The 19,737-nt window shown below is 36.3% G+C and overlaps 2 protein-coding genes across 2 annotated transcripts; one reads left to right on the top strand and one right to left on the bottom strand.

The window, feature by feature from the left end:
- The first annotated feature begins 430 nt into the window (after nucleotides 1-430).
- On the top strand, nucleotides 431-7,411 carry LOC114252051 (mitochondrial enolase superfamily member 1). The gene is made up of 9 exons (XM_028186533.2): nucleotides 431-618; nucleotides 1,337-1,555; nucleotides 2,065-2,187; nucleotides 3,176-3,326; nucleotides 4,500-4,657; nucleotides 4,792-4,934; nucleotides 5,837-6,000; nucleotides 6,087-6,268; nucleotides 7,171-7,411. The coding sequence occupies exons 1-9, from the start codon at nucleotides 520-522 to the stop codon at nucleotides 7,303-7,305; spliced, it is 1,374 nt and encodes a 457-aa protein (XP_028042334.2). The 5' UTR covers nucleotides 431-519; the 3' UTR covers nucleotides 7,306-7,411.
- On the bottom strand, nucleotides 7,326-19,356 carry Ctf4 (Chromosome transmission fidelity 4). Its single transcript, XM_028186532.2, has 16 exons — nucleotides 19,021-19,356; nucleotides 18,706-18,949; nucleotides 18,128-18,374; nucleotides 16,754-16,869; nucleotides 16,235-16,403; nucleotides 15,497-15,622; nucleotides 15,111-15,324; nucleotides 14,598-14,780; nucleotides 14,060-14,222; nucleotides 13,298-13,424; nucleotides 12,677-12,885; nucleotides 12,344-12,442; nucleotides 11,730-11,852; nucleotides 10,046-10,366; nucleotides 9,013-9,156; nucleotides 7,326-7,665 (listed from the first exon to the last, which is right to left on the bottom strand). The coding sequence occupies exons 1-16, from the start codon at nucleotides 19,095-19,097 to the stop codon at nucleotides 7,414-7,416; spliced, it is 2,814 nt and encodes a 937-aa protein (XP_028042333.2). The 5' UTR covers nucleotides 19,098-19,356; the 3' UTR covers nucleotides 7,326-7,413.
- Nucleotides 19,357-19,737: the final 381 nt, after the last annotated feature.

Here is a 19,737-nt window from a genome sequence, read left to right as displayed (position 1 = left end):
CTACACATTGGTACCCAAGGGAAGGCAAGGGGAAAAGAGGGAGACAACAAAAAAGATGAGACGATGATATCAGGCAGGTTGCGGGCATAACATGGGGTAGAATAGCCAGAGAGAGATCAGAATGGAGTAGGTAAGAGGAGGCCTTTGCCAACTGGCAAACGGACTTACAGAAAGTAAAGAAGCACCAAATACGTGAACAATTAAAATTTTGTAAAATACATATACGTACTATGTCAGTATAAGTGCAGCAGTTTAAGAAACTTAATTGTATACCTATCTGTTGTCCGAATAAAAGGCCTTATTATTATTACATAACAAAACAAACATAACACATTAGCAGCACTAAATTTAAAAAAGAGGTCTTTTAGGTTCATTAAACATGATAACAGCACAGCTATAGAAATGTAAACACGAATGTCTTAAATATTCAGATGATGTTGTTTCGCAATTCAATAGTCCGCCGTCAGCTGACAAGAACGGTCGTCTGAATCCGAGTTAAAGTTAAAATATTTAATTAAAATGCCTGCTCCAAATAGAGATGGTCTGAAAATTGTAGATGTTGACGTTAAGGACGTACGTTTCCCTACATCGCTTGGAGGTCATGGATCTGACGCTGTGGTGAGAACATACCCTATTTATTTGTGGCACACTTTGAAACAAGTTTCTACTTCGTTTTTTCATTCTTTGAGTACGCGGTAACGCGAATTTTGATACAACTTGGATACATTATTTCTGTCTAGCTTTGAATATTTATTGCTTACCTTTTTATCATACCGGATATCGTTGTCCTACATGAAAGACATTATAATGTGATCTCCATCGCATTGAGACATGAGGTCGAAGTCACAAATTCATTAGAATAAAAAGTATCCTATCCGTCAATCGAACGCAAGAGTAGGATAGCAGAAATATAATTTATGAGGGTAATTACAACATATCCCACTACTAGAATTATATTGTTTATGACTCCTAGTAGGTACCCTAATATTCCTAGAAGGTTTTTTTTATTTTTTTATTGCCTTTGTAGGCAGACGAGCATACGGCCTACCTGATGGTAAGTGGTCACCGTCGCTCATAGACATCAGCAATGCCAGAGACAGAGCCAAGCCGCTGCCAACCTTATGTACCTTTGGTAATACCGTCCTGCCTATTTCTACTGAGAAGCCATCACGCGGCCTAGTTAGAAATCCGGGATATCTGTTGCTCTTATTTTTCAAGGCTCAAGCTGCACTGATATTGTAGTATTGATGGACTACAGGTAGGCTACGAGCTCGTCTTGAAGCTCGTATAAAACTAAAGGTCACGCTGTAGTTTGTTCGTTTCTTGTTTCATACAGCACACAGATCCAGACTACTCCTGCGCTTACGTCATCATAACCACAGAAAGCGGTAAAAGCGGCTATGGACTTACTTTCACCTGCGGTAGAGGCACTGAGATTATAGTCTTCACCATACGATCCTTTAAACGATTTTTGTTGGGCAAGAATGCTTCGGACATTTTTGCCGATTTTGCTGGATTCTGGCGTGCGATTACCAATGAATCACAAATGAGATGGGTAAGTAATCTATAGTAATATATAAATCTACAGTGATTTTTACGGATGTTCCATTATAACTACTGAACCATGCATCCGATTGCCTTGAAACTTGGTATCCATGTAGAAAATACATGTACTTAATGGATAGGCTAATATTTATATGAGTGTTGGACTCCTTATATCAGTTGCGGGGGCGTTAATGATGAGAATCTTTGTGGGGATGAGAAATAATAACGTTAATTTTAAATACCCAGCGAAGCGGACGGGTACAGCTAGTAATGTGTAGAAGTGATTACATTATTATATTAAGAGGTTCTACTGGCGTTCAAATTATATCAAAGAATGCGATTTCATTACATCTTACAACTTGTAGCAATGTGAAAATGCAAAAGAATGCAAGATGTTCTATTATATTGAAACAGAAAAATTATATAAGTTGTCAAAATATTCAACCGTTTAAGAAAAAGAAACTTTTTGCCTTTATAACCAAAATATGCTCCATAAATTAATGAAATTTTATTTTACAGATCGGTCCAGAAAAGGGAGTAACCCATTTGGCGGTTGCAGCCATTGTTAACTCCTTATGGGACTTGTGGGCAAGAATAGAAAACAAGCCACTGTGGAGACTTTTGTCTGATATGGATCCTGTGGTAGGAACAATCAATGCACAATGTTTTTTTTTGTATTTACGTTACAAACATAGCTTGCATGTAACAAATCTAGCAAGAGTATGAACTAAAGAAAAGCATTCAAGGGCATAATTATGTTAGGCATCGGTAACCAATTTGCCGCAAACAGTCTGTGTAAAAGGATTACATTTAACGAAAAATATTTCTTATGTTGTATGAATACTTTTATTCTACAAATATAGTTTGTTTTAAGCACGTTATAATGATGGCTAATTAACCATTAAAGTCAGACGATCAAACAGAATTGCTGAATACGCCTTCTGGGTTGTTTCAAATAGTAAATTAAAGTCTCAGTACGTTCCCGCCGTTTAACTGAAGAGGAACTCTTTTTTTTTGGCCGGGGTCCGAATGTTAGCACGAGATCCCTGCGCCAAGGAGGAGCGCCAGTTAGATGGGCTCTCGTAGCCATAATTACAGTGGAAGTCTACCTATAATTGTTTTGTGTTGTCGGTGCGTGGACGACTTGAACATAACATAGAATTGCAAAATTACAGATAAATATCACACGGCGCTTTTAATAATTCTTAATAATATAATACACCTGAAATTGGTGGTGAGACCTCTTGTGAGTCCGTACGGTAGGTGCCACTACCCCGCCTATTTCTGCCGTGAAGCAGTAATGCGTTTCGGTTTGAAGCGTGGGGAAGCTGTTGTAACTATACTGAGACCTTAGAACTCATATCTCAAGGTGGGGGGTGGCATTTACGTTGTAGATGTCTATGGGCTCCGGTAACCACTTAACATCAGGTGGATCGTGAGCTCGTCCACTCATCTAAGAAATAATAAAATAAAATAAAATTGTAAACAAATATATTTTACTTATTAAATTGTCGAGAATATTGTTTTTTTTTTTATGAAATGTGTTTGAATTCGGTTCTAATCGGCTTTGAGAATCTAAGAAGTGAAGTTAAGATGTCTTAATATGATTATGGTATATAATTTATTTCAGGAATTGGTATCAACAATAGATTTCAGATACATTACCGACGTAATAACTCCAGAAGATGCAGTGGAACTACTGAGAAGTAAACAAGCTGGGAAAGAAGAAAGAGTAGAGTTTTTGTTAGAGAACGGATATCCGTGCTATACTACGCAAGTTGGTTAGTTTTAACGAAACTATCGCTATTAAATTTTATATAAACAGGGAGTCGACCTGTCTATACATAGCGTCAATCGAATATCAATAAAGGCTATCTACCAATTCAAATTGGAATATGTGATTACTTTGTTTTAAAAAATAGACAAGATAACGACTCGTACGCGCTTACTACACATCCACATGAGTAGGTAATCAAGATAAGAATAACGCGTTAAATTCGTTCAGAAAATTATTAGGGGTTGTAAACTTCTTGTTACTTGGTCGCTGGTTGATTAACCTAGCAGACTGCCACCTTGTAAGTTGATCTAGATATAATACTCATAATCGAATTTTTCATTTTAATCGAAGTAGAGATTTAAGTATAGAACATAATTTAATTCAGTGTGATATTTCGTACAAAAATGCATTTTTTGCGAGCACGATTATCAAAAAGCTATTATGTGTATGTATTTATTATGTATCAATGCTAATTAGACCGCACTTATTGGAACCGGTCCCAGGACCGAAGATACTAAGTAATGATTCTAATGCTACATTGTCTTTTGTCAATTTTTTCTCCATTACGTATAATATAACACGGATTTTTGGGTTTAGTTTAGTAAATGAAAATGATATTTCATTGACGTCAAGGCAGCAGTTTTTAGTAGTTTAATGTTTCCAGATCTTTTTAGTTCTGTCATAGTAATGTCATATCTTCTTAGATTTTCGCGAGTAGGTATAATTTAATCTAATATTACGCCATAATCTTGCGTATATTATTTTAGATATTTCGAATAGGTATTTTACAGTTTACGTTACAGATCATTAAGTCCATTTCCGTAAATATGAAATGTGGAACTTGAAATTTTAAGTATTTAGATGTGCAAATAAATATTATTTTCGACTAAAAGCAGTAAATACCGTACGAATACACACTGTATAATGTAAAAGGTTGATAAAAAATATGTTTTGTTAAAAATGAAATAAACACATACTTGGATTTTCTTTAACTATATTCTATAATGAGGGGTCTTGGTGGACCCATATATGTTACTACCGGTTTAAGGAAACAGTAGTATTCACATAATCATATCCGTGAGTTCATAGAACCATTAAACAAGAACTATGTAGGTACAATTACAAAACGGTTATTTACCAGATTAAAGGGTTTATTATTTTATTTTTATATTTACAGGCTGGTTGGGTTATAGCGATGAATTAGTAGAGGAATTATGTGATAAATATCTGAAACTTGGATTTACCTACTTCAAAGTGAAGGTTGGTCGCAATTTTGAAGATGACTATAGACGATGCAGCGCAGTACGACGGTATATCGGAGACGAAAACGTTTTGGTACGTGAATTTACTTAACGACTATTTTATAATTGGAAAATAATGGAATGCTCATGATTTAGTTTAGAGTTTAAATGAAGATAGACAATCAAACAAAGAATAGTAATACGATATCAACTACTTGCGTCTTTCAGATGGTTGATGCCAATCAAGCATGGAGTGTGGGCCAAGCTATCGAATGGATGAAAAAGTTAGCGCCTTTGAAGCCAATGTGGATTGAAGAGCCAACTTCTCCTGATGACGTCTTAGGACATGCAACAATCTCAGAGGCCCTAAAGTGAGTGATTCCTTTATTTTAGATATCGGGGTATAATAAATCTAAACCATCGCTTTAGAGTATATTATATACCTGACAGAAAAAATCCTAACTTGTAGTCGTTGAAAGTGACACGTTTATCTGTGTATATAATAGTTTATGTACTTATCTGCCCACTCAATTTTTATTTCTTATCTTTAGGCTTGTGATCAACTTCCACAAGCTTCTCCCTTATGTTACGCCAATGTTCCCAATTTTCGGCGACACGCAACGCATAATAAAGTGTCCGGTGTGATGTGAATCTCATCGGACCAACATTAAATTTACAGATGACCCGTTAACTCTTCACTTTCGTAGGTACTTGTCGGGGACCATAAACTGTTCAGTAGTCAAAGTAGGCGAAGATACCTACGTATAGGTAAATGGCCGGCGTATATACGTGTAAATATAAGTCGTCGTGGCCTAAAGGACGTCCGGTGCATTCGTGTTGAGCGATGCAAAGGTGTTCGAATCCCAGACGGGTACCTATTTTTCTAATGAAATACGTACTTAACAAATGTTCACGATTGACTTCCACAGTGAACGAATAACGTCGTGTAATAAAAATTAAGCCCGCAAAATTATACTTTGCGTAATTACTGGCGGTAGGACCTCTTGTGAGTCCGCACGGGTAGGTACCACCACCCTGCCTATTTCTGCCGTGAAGCAGCAATGCGTTTCGGCTTAAAGGGTGGGGCAGCCGTTGTAACTATACTGAGATCTTAGAACTCATATCTCTAGGTGGGTGATGGCATTTACGTTGTGGATGTCTATGGGCTCCGGTAACCACTTAACGCTAGGTGGGCTGTGAGCTCTTTCATCCATCTATATAATAAAAAAAATGTATCTAGTCCTATGTATTTAATAGTCCTATTTTTCCTCAGACCTTATGGTATCGGCGTAGCCACAGGCGAAATGTGCGCCAATCGAGTACTTTTTAAACAATTCCTGCAGAGCGGCGGTATGCAGTACTGTCAGATAGACGCGGCCAGAATCGGTGGTGTCAATGAAATATTAGCGGTGTATCTTATGGCTGAAAAACTTAAAGGTATGCTGAATCGCTGCCATAGTTTATTTTTAATTTTAATTCAATGCTTTTTAAAAGTTCTGGCTTAGACTGAATTTTTTTTACAGTAAAAGTATGTCCACACGCCGGAGGAGTTGGTTTGTGTGAGATGGTGCAACACCTTCAGTTCTGGGATTACGCGAGCGTGTCTTGTACGATGGAGGATCGCCTCATAGAGTACATTGATCAACAACACGAGCATTTTATAGATCCATGTGTCGTTGAAAACGCGAAATATTTAGCACCTCAAGTAAGTTTATGAAATAATGTATGAAACAACAATAATTAGGCAATATCTTTCAGATTCCCTAATTTGAAATACACCCGGGCCCTAATTTGATGTATCTATGATTTGATTAATTGTAAATCTTTGAATGTATGTAATAATTATTTGTGCAACAAGAGAACAAAGTTGTTTTTTGTTTCGAGTGCTGATTTTGAGTCCCGAGCAAGCGAAGGAACCTATGATTGATTCACTAGCGTAGCGAGTGATCCAAGGTTAGCATCCTGAGCGTAGTGAGGGACTCAACAGCACGAGATGCAAAAAACTTTACTCTCGTGTAGCACACAACTTTTGACCTCTACAGCAGTGAGAACACATATTACTTAGGAGACATAGAAATGAACAGTAATAGGTAGATTGAAATAACTTTTAAAAATACGTAATTTCTTTATTACGAATATCTTTAAATTGTAGGTTATTATGCATTTCCGAACTTTTTTTTTTTGACGTCGAATTCCAAAATCTAATTTCGAAGGGCTTTGTTTTTTACTCGCTTTTTTATATGCATGTGAAAGGGGCAGAGCACAGTAAAATTCGAATGTTTGAAATTTATGGCTGAACAATGTCAATTCGTGGCACTGAAGATTGAAAAATGAAAAACCTTTGACCCACGCTCGATTCAAAATCTCGTTTTGTTCACTGTTGTCTCGCAGCAAAAGCGGCATGTTTGAGCTGCTGAGGTGAAAAGTAATTGCCGTATCTATATTCATGGAATTTAGGAGTTTTGTGTATTTCTGATAGTTTAAGCTGGTCTGTAACACAAGCCTTGAATATCTACCCTAAAGCCTTCACGTTTGAGTTAATTTAATTTACATACAAAGAAGTTCACAATGGTTTTTTTTTCTTCTTTTAATTTGATTTTCTTTTAGTTACCCGGATACAGCACACAGTTCCTGCAAGAGACTCTCGAAAAGTATACGTATCCACGTGGAACGGAATGGGAAAAGATGATCAAAGAAGGAATTTTCCCTCAACCCGACGAAACCGAATGGGCAAACCCTTAAACTACGAAATAAAATAAACCTTTTCATAAATATTTATTGTTTTTTTGCTTAATTTATAATATTTTACTAGACATGTCAACAATTAAAATAAAACATGATTTGAAAATGTTATGTTTTCTTTTGGAACGCAAAGGCGCTGAGTTTTGATTGTTTGGGGGCGCTCGTTGTAGTGTCCCCGTTTGCGTCTTCGTGTTTCCGTTTATTCGAGTCAGCGTGAGCGATCGATTGTACATTTTTGAACATTTTAACGCAGTGCCGGGACAGCTCTGAGGGCGTCAGCTCCGGATTTCGTTCTTCCAGCAGAGACTTGTTCCTTGTGAACCAATCCATAAAATTTTCGCCACTTAACGGTTTTAAGGGCTGGAACAACATTGAAATGATTGAAATGAAATATTTCATAGGGGGTAATTTATGTTTAACTTGAATTTTTTTTAATTCTTTTTGTTGTTCAAATGGTTAGACGAGCTCACGGCCGACCTGGTGTTAAGCGGTTACCGGAGCCCATAGACATCTACAATTTAAATGATGCCACCCACCTTGCGATATGAATTGTAAGATCTCAGTTTTTACAGTACAGCGACTGCCCTACCCTTCAAACCGAAACGCATTACGCTTCACGGCTGAAATAGGCGGGGTGGTGATACCTACCTGTGCGGACTCACAAGAGCTCCTACCACCATTAATTACGCAAATTATATTTTTGTTTTTCCTTCACCGTAGAAGTCAATCGTGAAAATTTGTTAAGTACGTATTTCATTAGAAAAATTGGTACTCGCTTGCGGGTTCGAACACCAGTGCATCGCTAGATACGACTGCACCGGGCGTCTTATCCCTTAGGCCACAACGATTAAATAGCAACCTTTCTGTAATTTTTTTCTCTTTGTATTGCTTGGCCGACCACTTTGAGGTACGAGTCCTAATCTAAGGGCCTGTGCACACCATTTACAAGCGAGAGAATCTAGTGTAGACAGTATACAACAACGGTTAGAAAACTAATAGGACATGAAAAAAAATTTGCGAATTATTATCGAATGTCGTATTCATCATTTCAAGAACTTCTTGAGATTCTTAAGCCGGAATTAACTCGTCAAAATACAGTGTCAAGATCATGTATATCGGCAGAAGAAGGTTTACTTATAGCAATAAGGTAAAAGAGACATCTTGTCTTCTGCGTCGAAAGGCTCCATTTTTTTGTTCCAAAGACGTGCGGTGCACCAAATTGCTCGATTGCTACTAGCGTAGATTCACACTTCCCTCGTTGTGGGGGAAACCCCGCCCGTAGAGAAGGCGCGCACGCTAGCGGTCTACTAACTCACATGTGTACGCTAACGCGCCTTTGTATCGATACAAACGACAACAAACTGCTCTGTAGGATAAAAGACGGCGCGCTAAAAAACGTGGTGTGCACAGGCCCTTATCTTAACTTTTATAGTACAAGCGTTGTGTCATAAGTATTATGTATTTATGGAGTTCTAAAATCGACCGTGTATATGTGAAAGAGTACAATATTTTTACTAACTACCCATAATTTTGACGTTGTTATGCTCAAGAGTAATAAGTTATAAAAAAATATAATAGATAGTATATATTATAATGATTTACAAATCTAGTAGGAAAACTAGATTCTTATAGAAATTGAATAAGAGATTTAAGCGAGTTCTGGACTTGATTTATGACATTTCTTTCAAACAGCATTATGATACTCACGTCTGTATTTTCGGCAGTATCAGCTGTGGAGTGTACCTCTACCAATGTCCGTTCTGTTAAACTTAACGGACTTTGTACACATTTAGTTACTTCCTGTTGCTTTCTAAATGGATTCCGAACGCCACCAGGTGACGCTTTTATTGTCTGCAACAAAATGTACATCAATTAATTACATCAAATTTGTTTTTATTTGTGTATTTCTAATTCAAACAACATAATATTCGAATATATATATATATATTTTTTTTTTTTTTTTTATGATTGAAAGTTTACTGGTGGCCCGAAGGCCTTTCCAGTTTCACCAGGACAGGTGGGCGAGCAAAGGCTCAGCCAAGAGGGGTGGGATTTGCTAACAACTGCCCGAGCGGCTCCGAAGGAGACCTAACAACTCAAGAGCAATTGTTTCGCGAATGAATCTACTACCGGATCGGAATCGCGACCCGCTGAGAAGATCCGGCGAGAAACTCAGCGGGCTGATGCATGGGTTAGGTTGCACGTCGACCTCTTTGTCGAGTTCGACGAGTACGGTTACCGGGGTCCCTAAGCCTGCCCCTAGTATTAGAGCTGAAGGCATCTAATGCAAAGGTTATTGGATCTGATGGATCCGTAAGGACGTGTCTAGGGCGTCGACGGTGACTGGCTCCTGCATGATCAGGATTCGGGGAGTAGTCAGCGGCGGCAACGATAAGGCGATTATCATGACGCATAGCCTTATCGAAGTATCGTTCCGACGCTGACTTCATGTATTTCCGAATTGATTCGAGGCCCAGGTCGTCGTGTAGTATTCGAATAGAATATTTACATATAATTGAACAAAATCAACATCAATAAAATAAGGTTTAAAAATACTGCGTATCCTGAGTAAAAGCACTCATCCAATGAAAGATCTTCCCTTTACCTTAAGAAACGATAATAACTAATTTTTCTATGGATCAATTGATTCACCTCTGTATCAGCATACACTGAACAAAATGGTAAGTAATAATACTTTCAGTAATCATTATTATAACTTAAATGATTTATAATAACATACCACTGGCTTTATAGGTGTGACGTTTTCAACTTTTTTTTCTTTAGCTTTCTGTGGTATTATAAGGCTCGCGTTCAAATCTTGCTCTGAGTTCGTAACATCATAAGTCTCCTGTGTGTCCAGCTCTTGGAAGTGAGAGTTCTGAGCTACATTCAGTTTATCAGTTTCTTTCTCCCATGATTCAGCAAGATTGGTTAGTTTCTCTGCCAAGTGCATGCGCCCTAAGCGCGATGCGTACTTGGCTGCTAGCGGTAAGAGACGATCGTCTTTCAGTAGTTCCATTAATTCTAAGGCTCTTTGCTCTATTTCGCTTCGGCATGCAAGCTGTGAAGAAGACATTAATAAAATAAATAATTATGTTACTACTAGATGAAATCTTTGTTATAGTTTTTTGTATTTGCCTTTTTTGTATTTATTGAACGAATGACTGAAAATTATTACTTTTAGACGATTGTTGTGATGTTTGCAATAATTTTTTAAGTTCACAAGAGGCTAATAATAAGTAATTATGTATGTTTATATATTTGTTAGTTTTTTTTATCCTACCTATGCTGATAGCCTTGAGAGGCTATTTCAGCTTCGCCCTAACGTGTGTAGGTGAGCTCACGGCGCTTAAACCGGAGTGTTGCTAACACTGACCCTAGCAAGAGCAGTGCTTCGCAGAATCTACCACCGGATCGGAAACGCGGCCCACTGAGAAGATCCGGCGAGAAACTCAGTGGGCTGTGTCTATGGGTTAATTCGCTCGTCGAGCCTAAAAGCACCGTTAATGAATCGGGATGGATCCATAATGACGAGTTTTGGGCGACGTCGACTGGTTACCATTCGGTCTACAGGATCGGGTATGCTTTGTTAGCCATGTTGGCCGTTTTATATACAAGATTATGAAGACTTTTAATAATAAAACAGCCACTGTAAGACAGATAGATTTCATTAAGATGCAACATGGAAGCAATTTAGTACTGATGAGAAAGTGTTACAGATTTATTTCGCTAAATATAATAAATATTTACTGGCAATTTTGATTAAAATTTGTTATTGATGAAAGTTCACGACATATTATGCAATTATTTAAAAACGTAATATTTATCAAAATAAGCTACATGGCCTTAACATTTGAATTGTTTTAAAATTCATATCTTTATTTATGTAAAAACGTGACGGTTGTGTAGTGATAACCCTGGTATCAAATCGGTATTAATCAGTTTCCTAGATTTTTTTGTTTGTTTTTTTTACGTGATGATACATAAAACATTAAAACGCGATAATTTTCGAAAAGTATTTGACGAGATGAAGCGTCGGTGAACAAATAAGGAAAACGGCGATGAGTTTGATTTTCATCAATAAAATTTTACAATTTTTAGATATTCTTTTGGAGGTGTTAGTTAGTTAGTTAGTTAGTCATAATCAGTGACATATTAGTTTTAACGCCGTGTGACCCATTACGTTTGTTAAATATTCTGACAGATAAAAAAAAACGGAAATACGTACATAAGACGTATCCGTGAACGACTTCATTGATAAAGGAATAATGACCTTTAGTAAAAATAGAATACGCAAAACTTTTTTTAGTCTTTTTTTTTTGTGAGCTCACAAGGGTACATTCGAAGTTCAATGATGTATATTTATTTACGTTTAGTATTTTGTTATTGAATTTTATTTTAATTAAAATGTTAAGGTAACTCACAGCAAACAATTTCAGTGCGGTTTCTCTGGCAGTCTTCATGTCAACGTCGGCAGTCGTGTGCGCCCAACGTACTAACTGTTCTTCGTACTGACTCTTTTCCGATTCTATTTCGCATAATGGTATCTGTAATTATTCACTATAATATATATAAAATGTATTGCTGTTCGTTAGTCTCGCTAAAGCTCGAGAACGGCTGGACCGATTTGGCTAATTTTGGTCTTGAATTATTTGTGGAAGTCCAGAGAAGGTTTAAACGGTAGATAAATATGAAAATACTCGGAATTAAATTTTGTTTTTCCTTTGATGTTTCTCCCGTTCCCTTTGGTTCCTTTTGTTTCGTTCGGACGGATTCCTTTTGTTTACTTTAAGTTTATTTTATACAAAAGTTTAGGTCTTTTATTTATCGATTGAGGCACTACGAAGTCTGCCGGGTCAGCTAATTCATTATAAAGTAAGATCGTGCGATAATCAAGAATAATGATTGTTCAAAATGTATCTGGGTGCTAGTGCAGAACCTTTCGGAATATACGCTACAGAAGTCAACTGACGCCTGTTTTCGTTCTTCACTTACAGAATATAAAGTTCACTATGCAATAAAATCCGTTTTTACAAACCTGTATAGGCAACTCCGCTATTATAGGTTTAGGCACTGTTGGCGGGAAAGTGGTGCCTCTACATAGGATGGCTCTTACTTTTTGTGTGGGTTCACTGATCTGTAAATAAGTTAATTCTATTAGGAGTCATAGGAGTCTTATATGCTAAGTTTATCTGCCTAATATCAAATCATACGGTTCCACAACCTCAAGCTAGTTTTTCTACTTTTAATGAGATCCAATATTAATCCTTGCCGGTGATGATTACATGTAACGACGTTACGAATGCACTGAGACAGAGAGAATGTTGCAGTGAGATCGCCGGCCATTGGTACCGTTAAAAATAATACTTACAGAAACAATAAACCACGAATCAGAAGCTCCTTTGGAGTGTCCGCTAGTATCACAGATAGGCATCCAAACTCCGCTAGACACATCGTACATTCTTAAAATACCAGTGCTGTCGTAGGTGCAGGGAGAGCCGACATCCGTGGTGCCGAGCCAAGTTAGTTTGGACCCTGGGGTCAGAGGCACAGGAACAGTTTTACTTCGCACTTGACGTCCTGAAAAAATTAAAGTGTTGGTTTTTTATTATTGGAAACGAGTCTAAAATCACTTCTAAATTGCGATATATTTAAAAAAAATTAACTATATAAATGTTTCTGGTTTGATTTCTGGATGAACAAAACTCATATTATTATAATTATTACTGGAAAATATTATTGTTTCCTACATTGGCTGATTCTTGAATGGTGGTCATAAACAGAAACTTTTTAATTTATAATTTTAATACCTTATGGTTTAACACACCTATTTATGACCTTTAAACATTGTGAGGACTCACACTAAACACACTCGGACTAAACACACTTTTTCTAGCTAAACCACTAAGATTTGCAGGTATTCGAAAGGCAAGAATGTCAGTTGCCTAATGGCCTAATTTTAAATTAAATTTAAAATTTAGTATTTTATTACCATTCATAGCAATGATATCCATAGCGAGATGTTGATCGGAAACACCAGGGTCAGTACTGTGGTACACAGCCAGTACTGTGGTGTTGTATCCTCCCAAAGCAACCACAGGACCTGGCAAGGATATCACCTAAAACATAAGTATGAAGCACCATTAAAGTTTAAGCTGGTTAAACACTGAGATATAGTACTGAGAATTCCAATTTGGGCCCAAATAACCGTGTCATATTTATTGCATTAAAAAGATGTGTGGCGTCGTGAGGCGCCGGATAGGAACGAAGTTCCTTATTATAAAAATATTATTTTAAAGTTCTATTCGAAGTATAAAGAAAATAAAACTGGAGATTTCGCAACAACCCACGGTCATTCGGTAACGTGCGAACTTATTGTTTGACACTTCATTCACGATTGTTTGTATAAGAGTTAGTGTATTGCGCAAACGAACGCTCTGAGTTCGTGGTCAATGAATGATAAAAAAAATGTTATTTTTTGTACATTATTACAAAGTCAAGTCGTACACTGTGTGCATTACTAATAAAAATCTTACGTTACGGACGTTTTTTCCCGGTTAGGGTACCCCTCCGCACCGTCCCTTATGGAACTTCGTTCCAAAAGAATACATGTCATGTCATTGGGCGTCATCTGTGTATGCATTCGGGACGGTACGTGCGGTACCTTCGCAAACGGGATTGAATGACCTGGAGAGTGTTAATGTGTGTACCTGCCGCGTGAGCGAGCACTGCGCTTGCATAGATCATGGCGTACCTGTCTCTGGGTGCCCATGGGTGTATAGAGACGCAGGAGGCGCGCATTGGTGGCGCACGCGACTAGTCCGTGGGCGGCTGTTACACATAGCACCTCTTCAGTATCAGGCATCGACACGCTCCACTCCTTGCTACTGCCCACTAGCGAAATACACACCAGTTTACTGCGGAAAAGTCAATTTATTAGAACATACTACTGTTTTTGATGGGGCGTAACATGATCAGGTAGTTTTTCTCCAGTAAAATTGTGATGGGTAGTCAGTTGATAATGTCAATAAGTCATCGATATCCATATTTAAAAATGTACATAACCACTATGTGATCTAAGCTAATTTGAAGTTATTTTTATTGAGCCCAAATTCTCAATTCAATACTATTTGAAACTAGTACTATTAGAAAATGTTTAACGTTCCTTTTTTATTTTAGATAATCAACATATGAATGGTTAATAAACGAATATAGGTGTTCTAAACTTGTGTAATATAAAGATATTAAGAGTAAATGTCGATATTTGTTAAATTATGGAATGTTCGGCATACCTCGGAGTCTCACAAGACAAAGCTAAGACAGTAGAGGATAAGCTCGCCATTGTATGGTTTAAATAGTTATTTAAATGGATCCCGTGGTGAACTGCAGTATCATGGAACTCAACATCGACTGTTGACTCTCCATTCTCGACTGTGTGACACCTTACAATTCCAACTTCATTCCAACACATGTACCTGAAATAAAAATCATAATCATGATCAACTTCTTCTTTTTACTTTTATTCTTTATTAAATGTTATTAATCAGCAAAAAGGGCATAATTACTTATAAAAGAAGTTTATAGAGTTGAAAATAATGACAAAGATAATTTGACTTGTACACAATTAGATTTTTTTATTAATTGCTTAGATGGATGGACGAGTTCACAGCCTACTTGGTGCTAAGTGGTTACCGGAGCCTTAGACATCTACAACGTAAATGCTGCCACCCATCTTGAGACATGAGTTGTAAGGTCTCACTTTTAATAGCTTCAAGATTCAACTATTTATCTCACAAAATATTCACCTATGCTCAAGATGTGCTGGTGTTGATGAAGGCTGAAAAGGTGGCTGTGGTGGTACAGTACTAGGTACATAGGCTGTTTGTCTCGAGGCAGGTCTAGAGTCATCATTGTCTTTTATTAACCCAAGAGTTTCATTCTTTATTTTTTCAAGTGAAATAGCATTGTCATCATCACTTTCGTAATTCTGTATGAGATCATCTGCTAAGTCATCATTTCCTGTCAAAGAAAAATATCATAGCTTGCTTCATTTTGATTTAGATTACATAATGTAAGAACTAAGAAGTTTGCGATGTTGTATTAAAAATAAGTATTAATGAGATGTAACTGAAATTCCATAACATACTTTGATACAAGAGCATTTTATTAATAAGGAAATAAATTATAGTACCATTATCTCTCTCCACTGTTTCGATGTCTTCGATTTCATTTTCAGAGCTGCTACTTTTCTTTCCATAGCAATTTACTAGTGTTCCTAATTGCCCAGCAACATCACAATAGGCTAAAACACCATTACCTGGCATACGAAGACAAACAATATAAATAGTAGTGGTTTTATATCTAAATATGGCCATTAAAGTTGTCTATGTTAAATACAAATTTTATTATCAGAATACTATTGCAATAATTTTTCTTAAACAAGATTATTTTTGATACATAATCATTATACGAATCTGTGACAACCCTAAGTGTTTCTGCCAAGAAGGGGTCGTATGTTCTGGTTTAGGACAACCATTTTACAATACAATTGACAGTTCAAACTCATGTCTGAATATCAGTGGCGGCATTTACATTATCTTGATAGGCTGGTCTGATTTATTATGCCGTTCTATTATGGCCAAGTGGTGGTAACTGGAGCCTTACTTCAGATCAAAGTTTCAATTGAGTTTCATTACATAAATAGTTAATCTTAAGACTTTTAAACTCAATATATGCATTATTATTTTGACCATTGTGACTTGATGTCTACGGGCTCTGCTGGCCACTTAACACCAGGTGGGCTGTGAGCTCCTTCACTGATTTATGCAGAAAAAGAAGAATATATAGAACTATTAAACAGCACTGTTTAATTTTAACAACATCAGAATTGACATGAACTCATCTGTACATCTGCAGTAAAAAAACTGACCTTTTGGATTCCAAGCCATTGCAGAAATATTATGGGAAGTTGGATGTTCAACAATTCCCATACAAAGGCCAGACTCAATGTCCCAAACTGCTATTTGACCTGCTACTGTATTTCCAGCTAGGTATTTACTGCATGGTGAAAACAGACATTGGGAGATTGCACATTTTATCTGAAAATTAATTAATTCAACTGTATTATTCCGTACTGCATTATTATTTATTCTCATACTTGTTAGTTTTGAGGTATTAGGCAAGACCTTTTGTTTTGTATCCCTAACAACAATCCATAAATTAATCCATGTGCTCACACAACAATCAATTAATCCGCAATTGATTGTTGTGTAAGCCTTGTAGCTTTTATCCTGTCTACATATTTTGGTACACAAAAATAGGCTATAGTTCGAAAAGTTGGCATTTCATTCCATTCAATATTAACTATTTTTCACCCTTACTACTAGTTACTACTACAACTAAAATAGATTTATACTGGATAATGTAAATAATTTTTAAAGTAACTCACTGTATTATGCGTAAATGACATTCTCTGGCCCCAACTTTGGCAATCCAATAAAATTATTTCTCTGTTACTTGGGTATGCTAAATACTTTCCTTCAGATGGCTCAAAATCCATTCTGCCTGAAATCATTAAAGATTTTCAATGCTTTTGAATGCGCTTTTACTAGCTGGACCTGCATTTCTTTTTTTTGGTTTTGAGTAAGATGGGTGGACAAGATCACGGTCCACCTGCTGTTAGGTGGTCACCAGAGCCCATAAAAATCAAATCACAGTGGTCAAAATAATAATGCAAATATCGAGTTTAAAAGGTAGGTCAACTATTTTTGTAACCAACACAATTGAAACAATCTGAAGTAAGAGCTCCAGTTACCACCACTTGGCCACAATAGACAATGGTTGGGTTATGCTCAGATGATCAAATCTATATATATATAAAAATGAATTGCTGTTCGTTAGTCTTGCTAAAACTCGAGAACGGCTGGACCGATTTGGCTAATTTTGGTCTTAAATTATTTGTGGAAGTCCAGAGAAGGTTTATAAGGTAGAAAAATTAATGAAACGGTTCGGAATTAAATAAAAATAACAATTTTGTTTTTCCTTCGATGTGTCTCCCATTGGACGGATTCCTTTTGTTTATTTTACACAAAAGCTTAGGTCTTTTATTTATCAATTGAGGCACTATGAAGTCTGCCGGGTCAGCTAGTAATTAATAAATAAAAGCTACAAAAGCACTACAAGTTCCTGGCATAATAAATTCATGCATTACTTTAAGCAAGGTATTTATGACCCATATGTTTCATTTCTTCCTAAATTATGTAAGAAAAAGCTATTCCATGTTTTTTTTTATTGCTTAGATAAGTAGACAAGCTCACAGCCCACCTGGTATTAAATGGTTACTGGAGCCGATACATTTATAACATAAATGCGCCACCCACCTTGAGATATAAGTTCTAAGGTCTCAAGTATAGTTACAATGGCTGCCCCACCTTTTAAACCAAAACGCAATACTGCTTCATGGCAAAAATAGGCGGAGTAGTGGACTTACAAGAGGTCCTACCACCAGTAATTATGCAAATTATTATTTTGCAGGTTTGATTTTTACTACAAAATGTTATTCCTTCACCATGGAAGTTAATCATGAACATTTGTTAAGTACGTATTTCATTACAAAAATTGCTACCCGCCTGCAGGATTCAAACACCTTTCCATAGCTAGATAAGAAAGCACCGGAAATCTTATCCTTTAGGCCACAACAACTTCAAAAGTGTCAAGTGTCTACAGTTAGCAAGTAGCCTGTTAGCAATGTGTTGATTAATAACAAATAAGTTATCCTTAAGAGAGTTGATATTGAGCAGAAATATAAGCAGAACAAACTCACATAAAACTTTAGCAGCATAAAATGTGTTTATTTTAGGAACACAATTTATTTCCTTCACTACCTTCTGAGTATCAATATCCCATATTCTCATTAAACCATCTCCACAGGCCGTACTTGCATACTTCATGTGTGGACAGATAGCTAAGCTGAGAACAGGGCCTTTGTGATTACTCATGACAAATATAGGAGCACCGCCTTCAACATTGCATATTTTTGCTTCCATATTTTCTGAACAACATCCCAGGGCCTGGAGAATTTTTTAAATTATTAATGATACTTATTTAGTAATATTTAACTAAATTTTTAAGCAAATTAATTTATGTGGCCTACAGCATAACAGGTCCAATGTATTTATATCAGCCAGGGTTCAAGTCCCACATGCAGATATCAAATTCACTAAGGAAATATGTAGGTAGCAAATAGTAGTTCTAAGTCATCCACTTCTTCGAAGTATTTCATAATAGTACAGGAATACATGCCATACAATATCTTAGATACATTCCATACAATACTATAAACACATCTATAATTCTATATAATGTGCAGAAAAACTAATGACAATGTTTATAAAAAAATACCTCAATTTTACAACTACTCTTGATTTGAGTAACTGCTGCTGTAAATCTGGTGACGATCCCATCTTTATCGAAGTCAGGAAATGTATAGGCTTGTACAAGATGATTATCAGTGGCTACATACAGTCTCTTATCTTTGTAGCACACTGCCAAAGCACTTTCACCGACGCAATGAGAATTAGGGTCATCATCTTCGATGTCCATCCATATTCTGACATCTCCATCATGACCACAAGTTATAATATTCCTGAAAAATTATATTGTATCAGTAAAATTCAAGTGCATTATTTTTTAAACAAAAATTCGGCCTAGGCTTACCGTCCGTCTTCTGTGTAGCAAACATCAGTATGCCCTTCAGCGTGTGCATATCTTAAGGGTTTACTTTCAATTTTCATGTTTAAACTTTAACAATAACACATTGAATGGAATATGGAAATGTTAATTATTTGAATACAAACACAGAGTAATTTGAAAATCTACGCAATTATAATTTTCATTTTCTTTGTACTATAATTGCATTCACCTAAACACGATGAGACTATTCCATTTTTTATATTTTAAGTAATTTAAACTGCTTTAAATTAAGTTGAACAGATATGTAGGTACATATCGGTATACGATCCGAGCATATATTTGGCGCGAAATTCCAGTGGTAATTTTTGTTGACAATTGAATTTGACTTTTGGTAGTAATTAAATTTTTTCAAAGCATAAATGCGCAGGGAACAAAATGTAAGAATGGATCTTTTTTATTTAAAATTTTGAGTTATTTTGAATGAAATTACTCGAATTTTGAAAAGTATTTTTCTGTAAGAGACTGAAATGAAATGAAGAAAATTTTCCTCAAATTTATTTTAGGATGCAATAGAATGAAACGGAATGAAATGAGACGAAATGATACAAAATAAAATGCAATGAAAAATACCATTACAAAATGGCAGGAATTTGATGGGAATTTTGTATTTTTCCGCACATTTACTCTCTCAGGGATAATAAACGTTAACGAGTCACTATTATGACATGCTTAAACCTGAAG

Source organism: Bombyx mandarina, chromosome 05 (genome assembly GCF_030267445.1).
Source record: "Bombyx mandarina strain Sakado chromosome 05, ASM3026744v2".
Taxonomy (NCBI): domain Eukaryota; kingdom Metazoa; phylum Arthropoda; class Insecta; order Lepidoptera; family Bombycidae; genus Bombyx; species Bombyx mandarina.
This window is presented reverse-complemented; position numbering and strand designations above follow the sequence as displayed.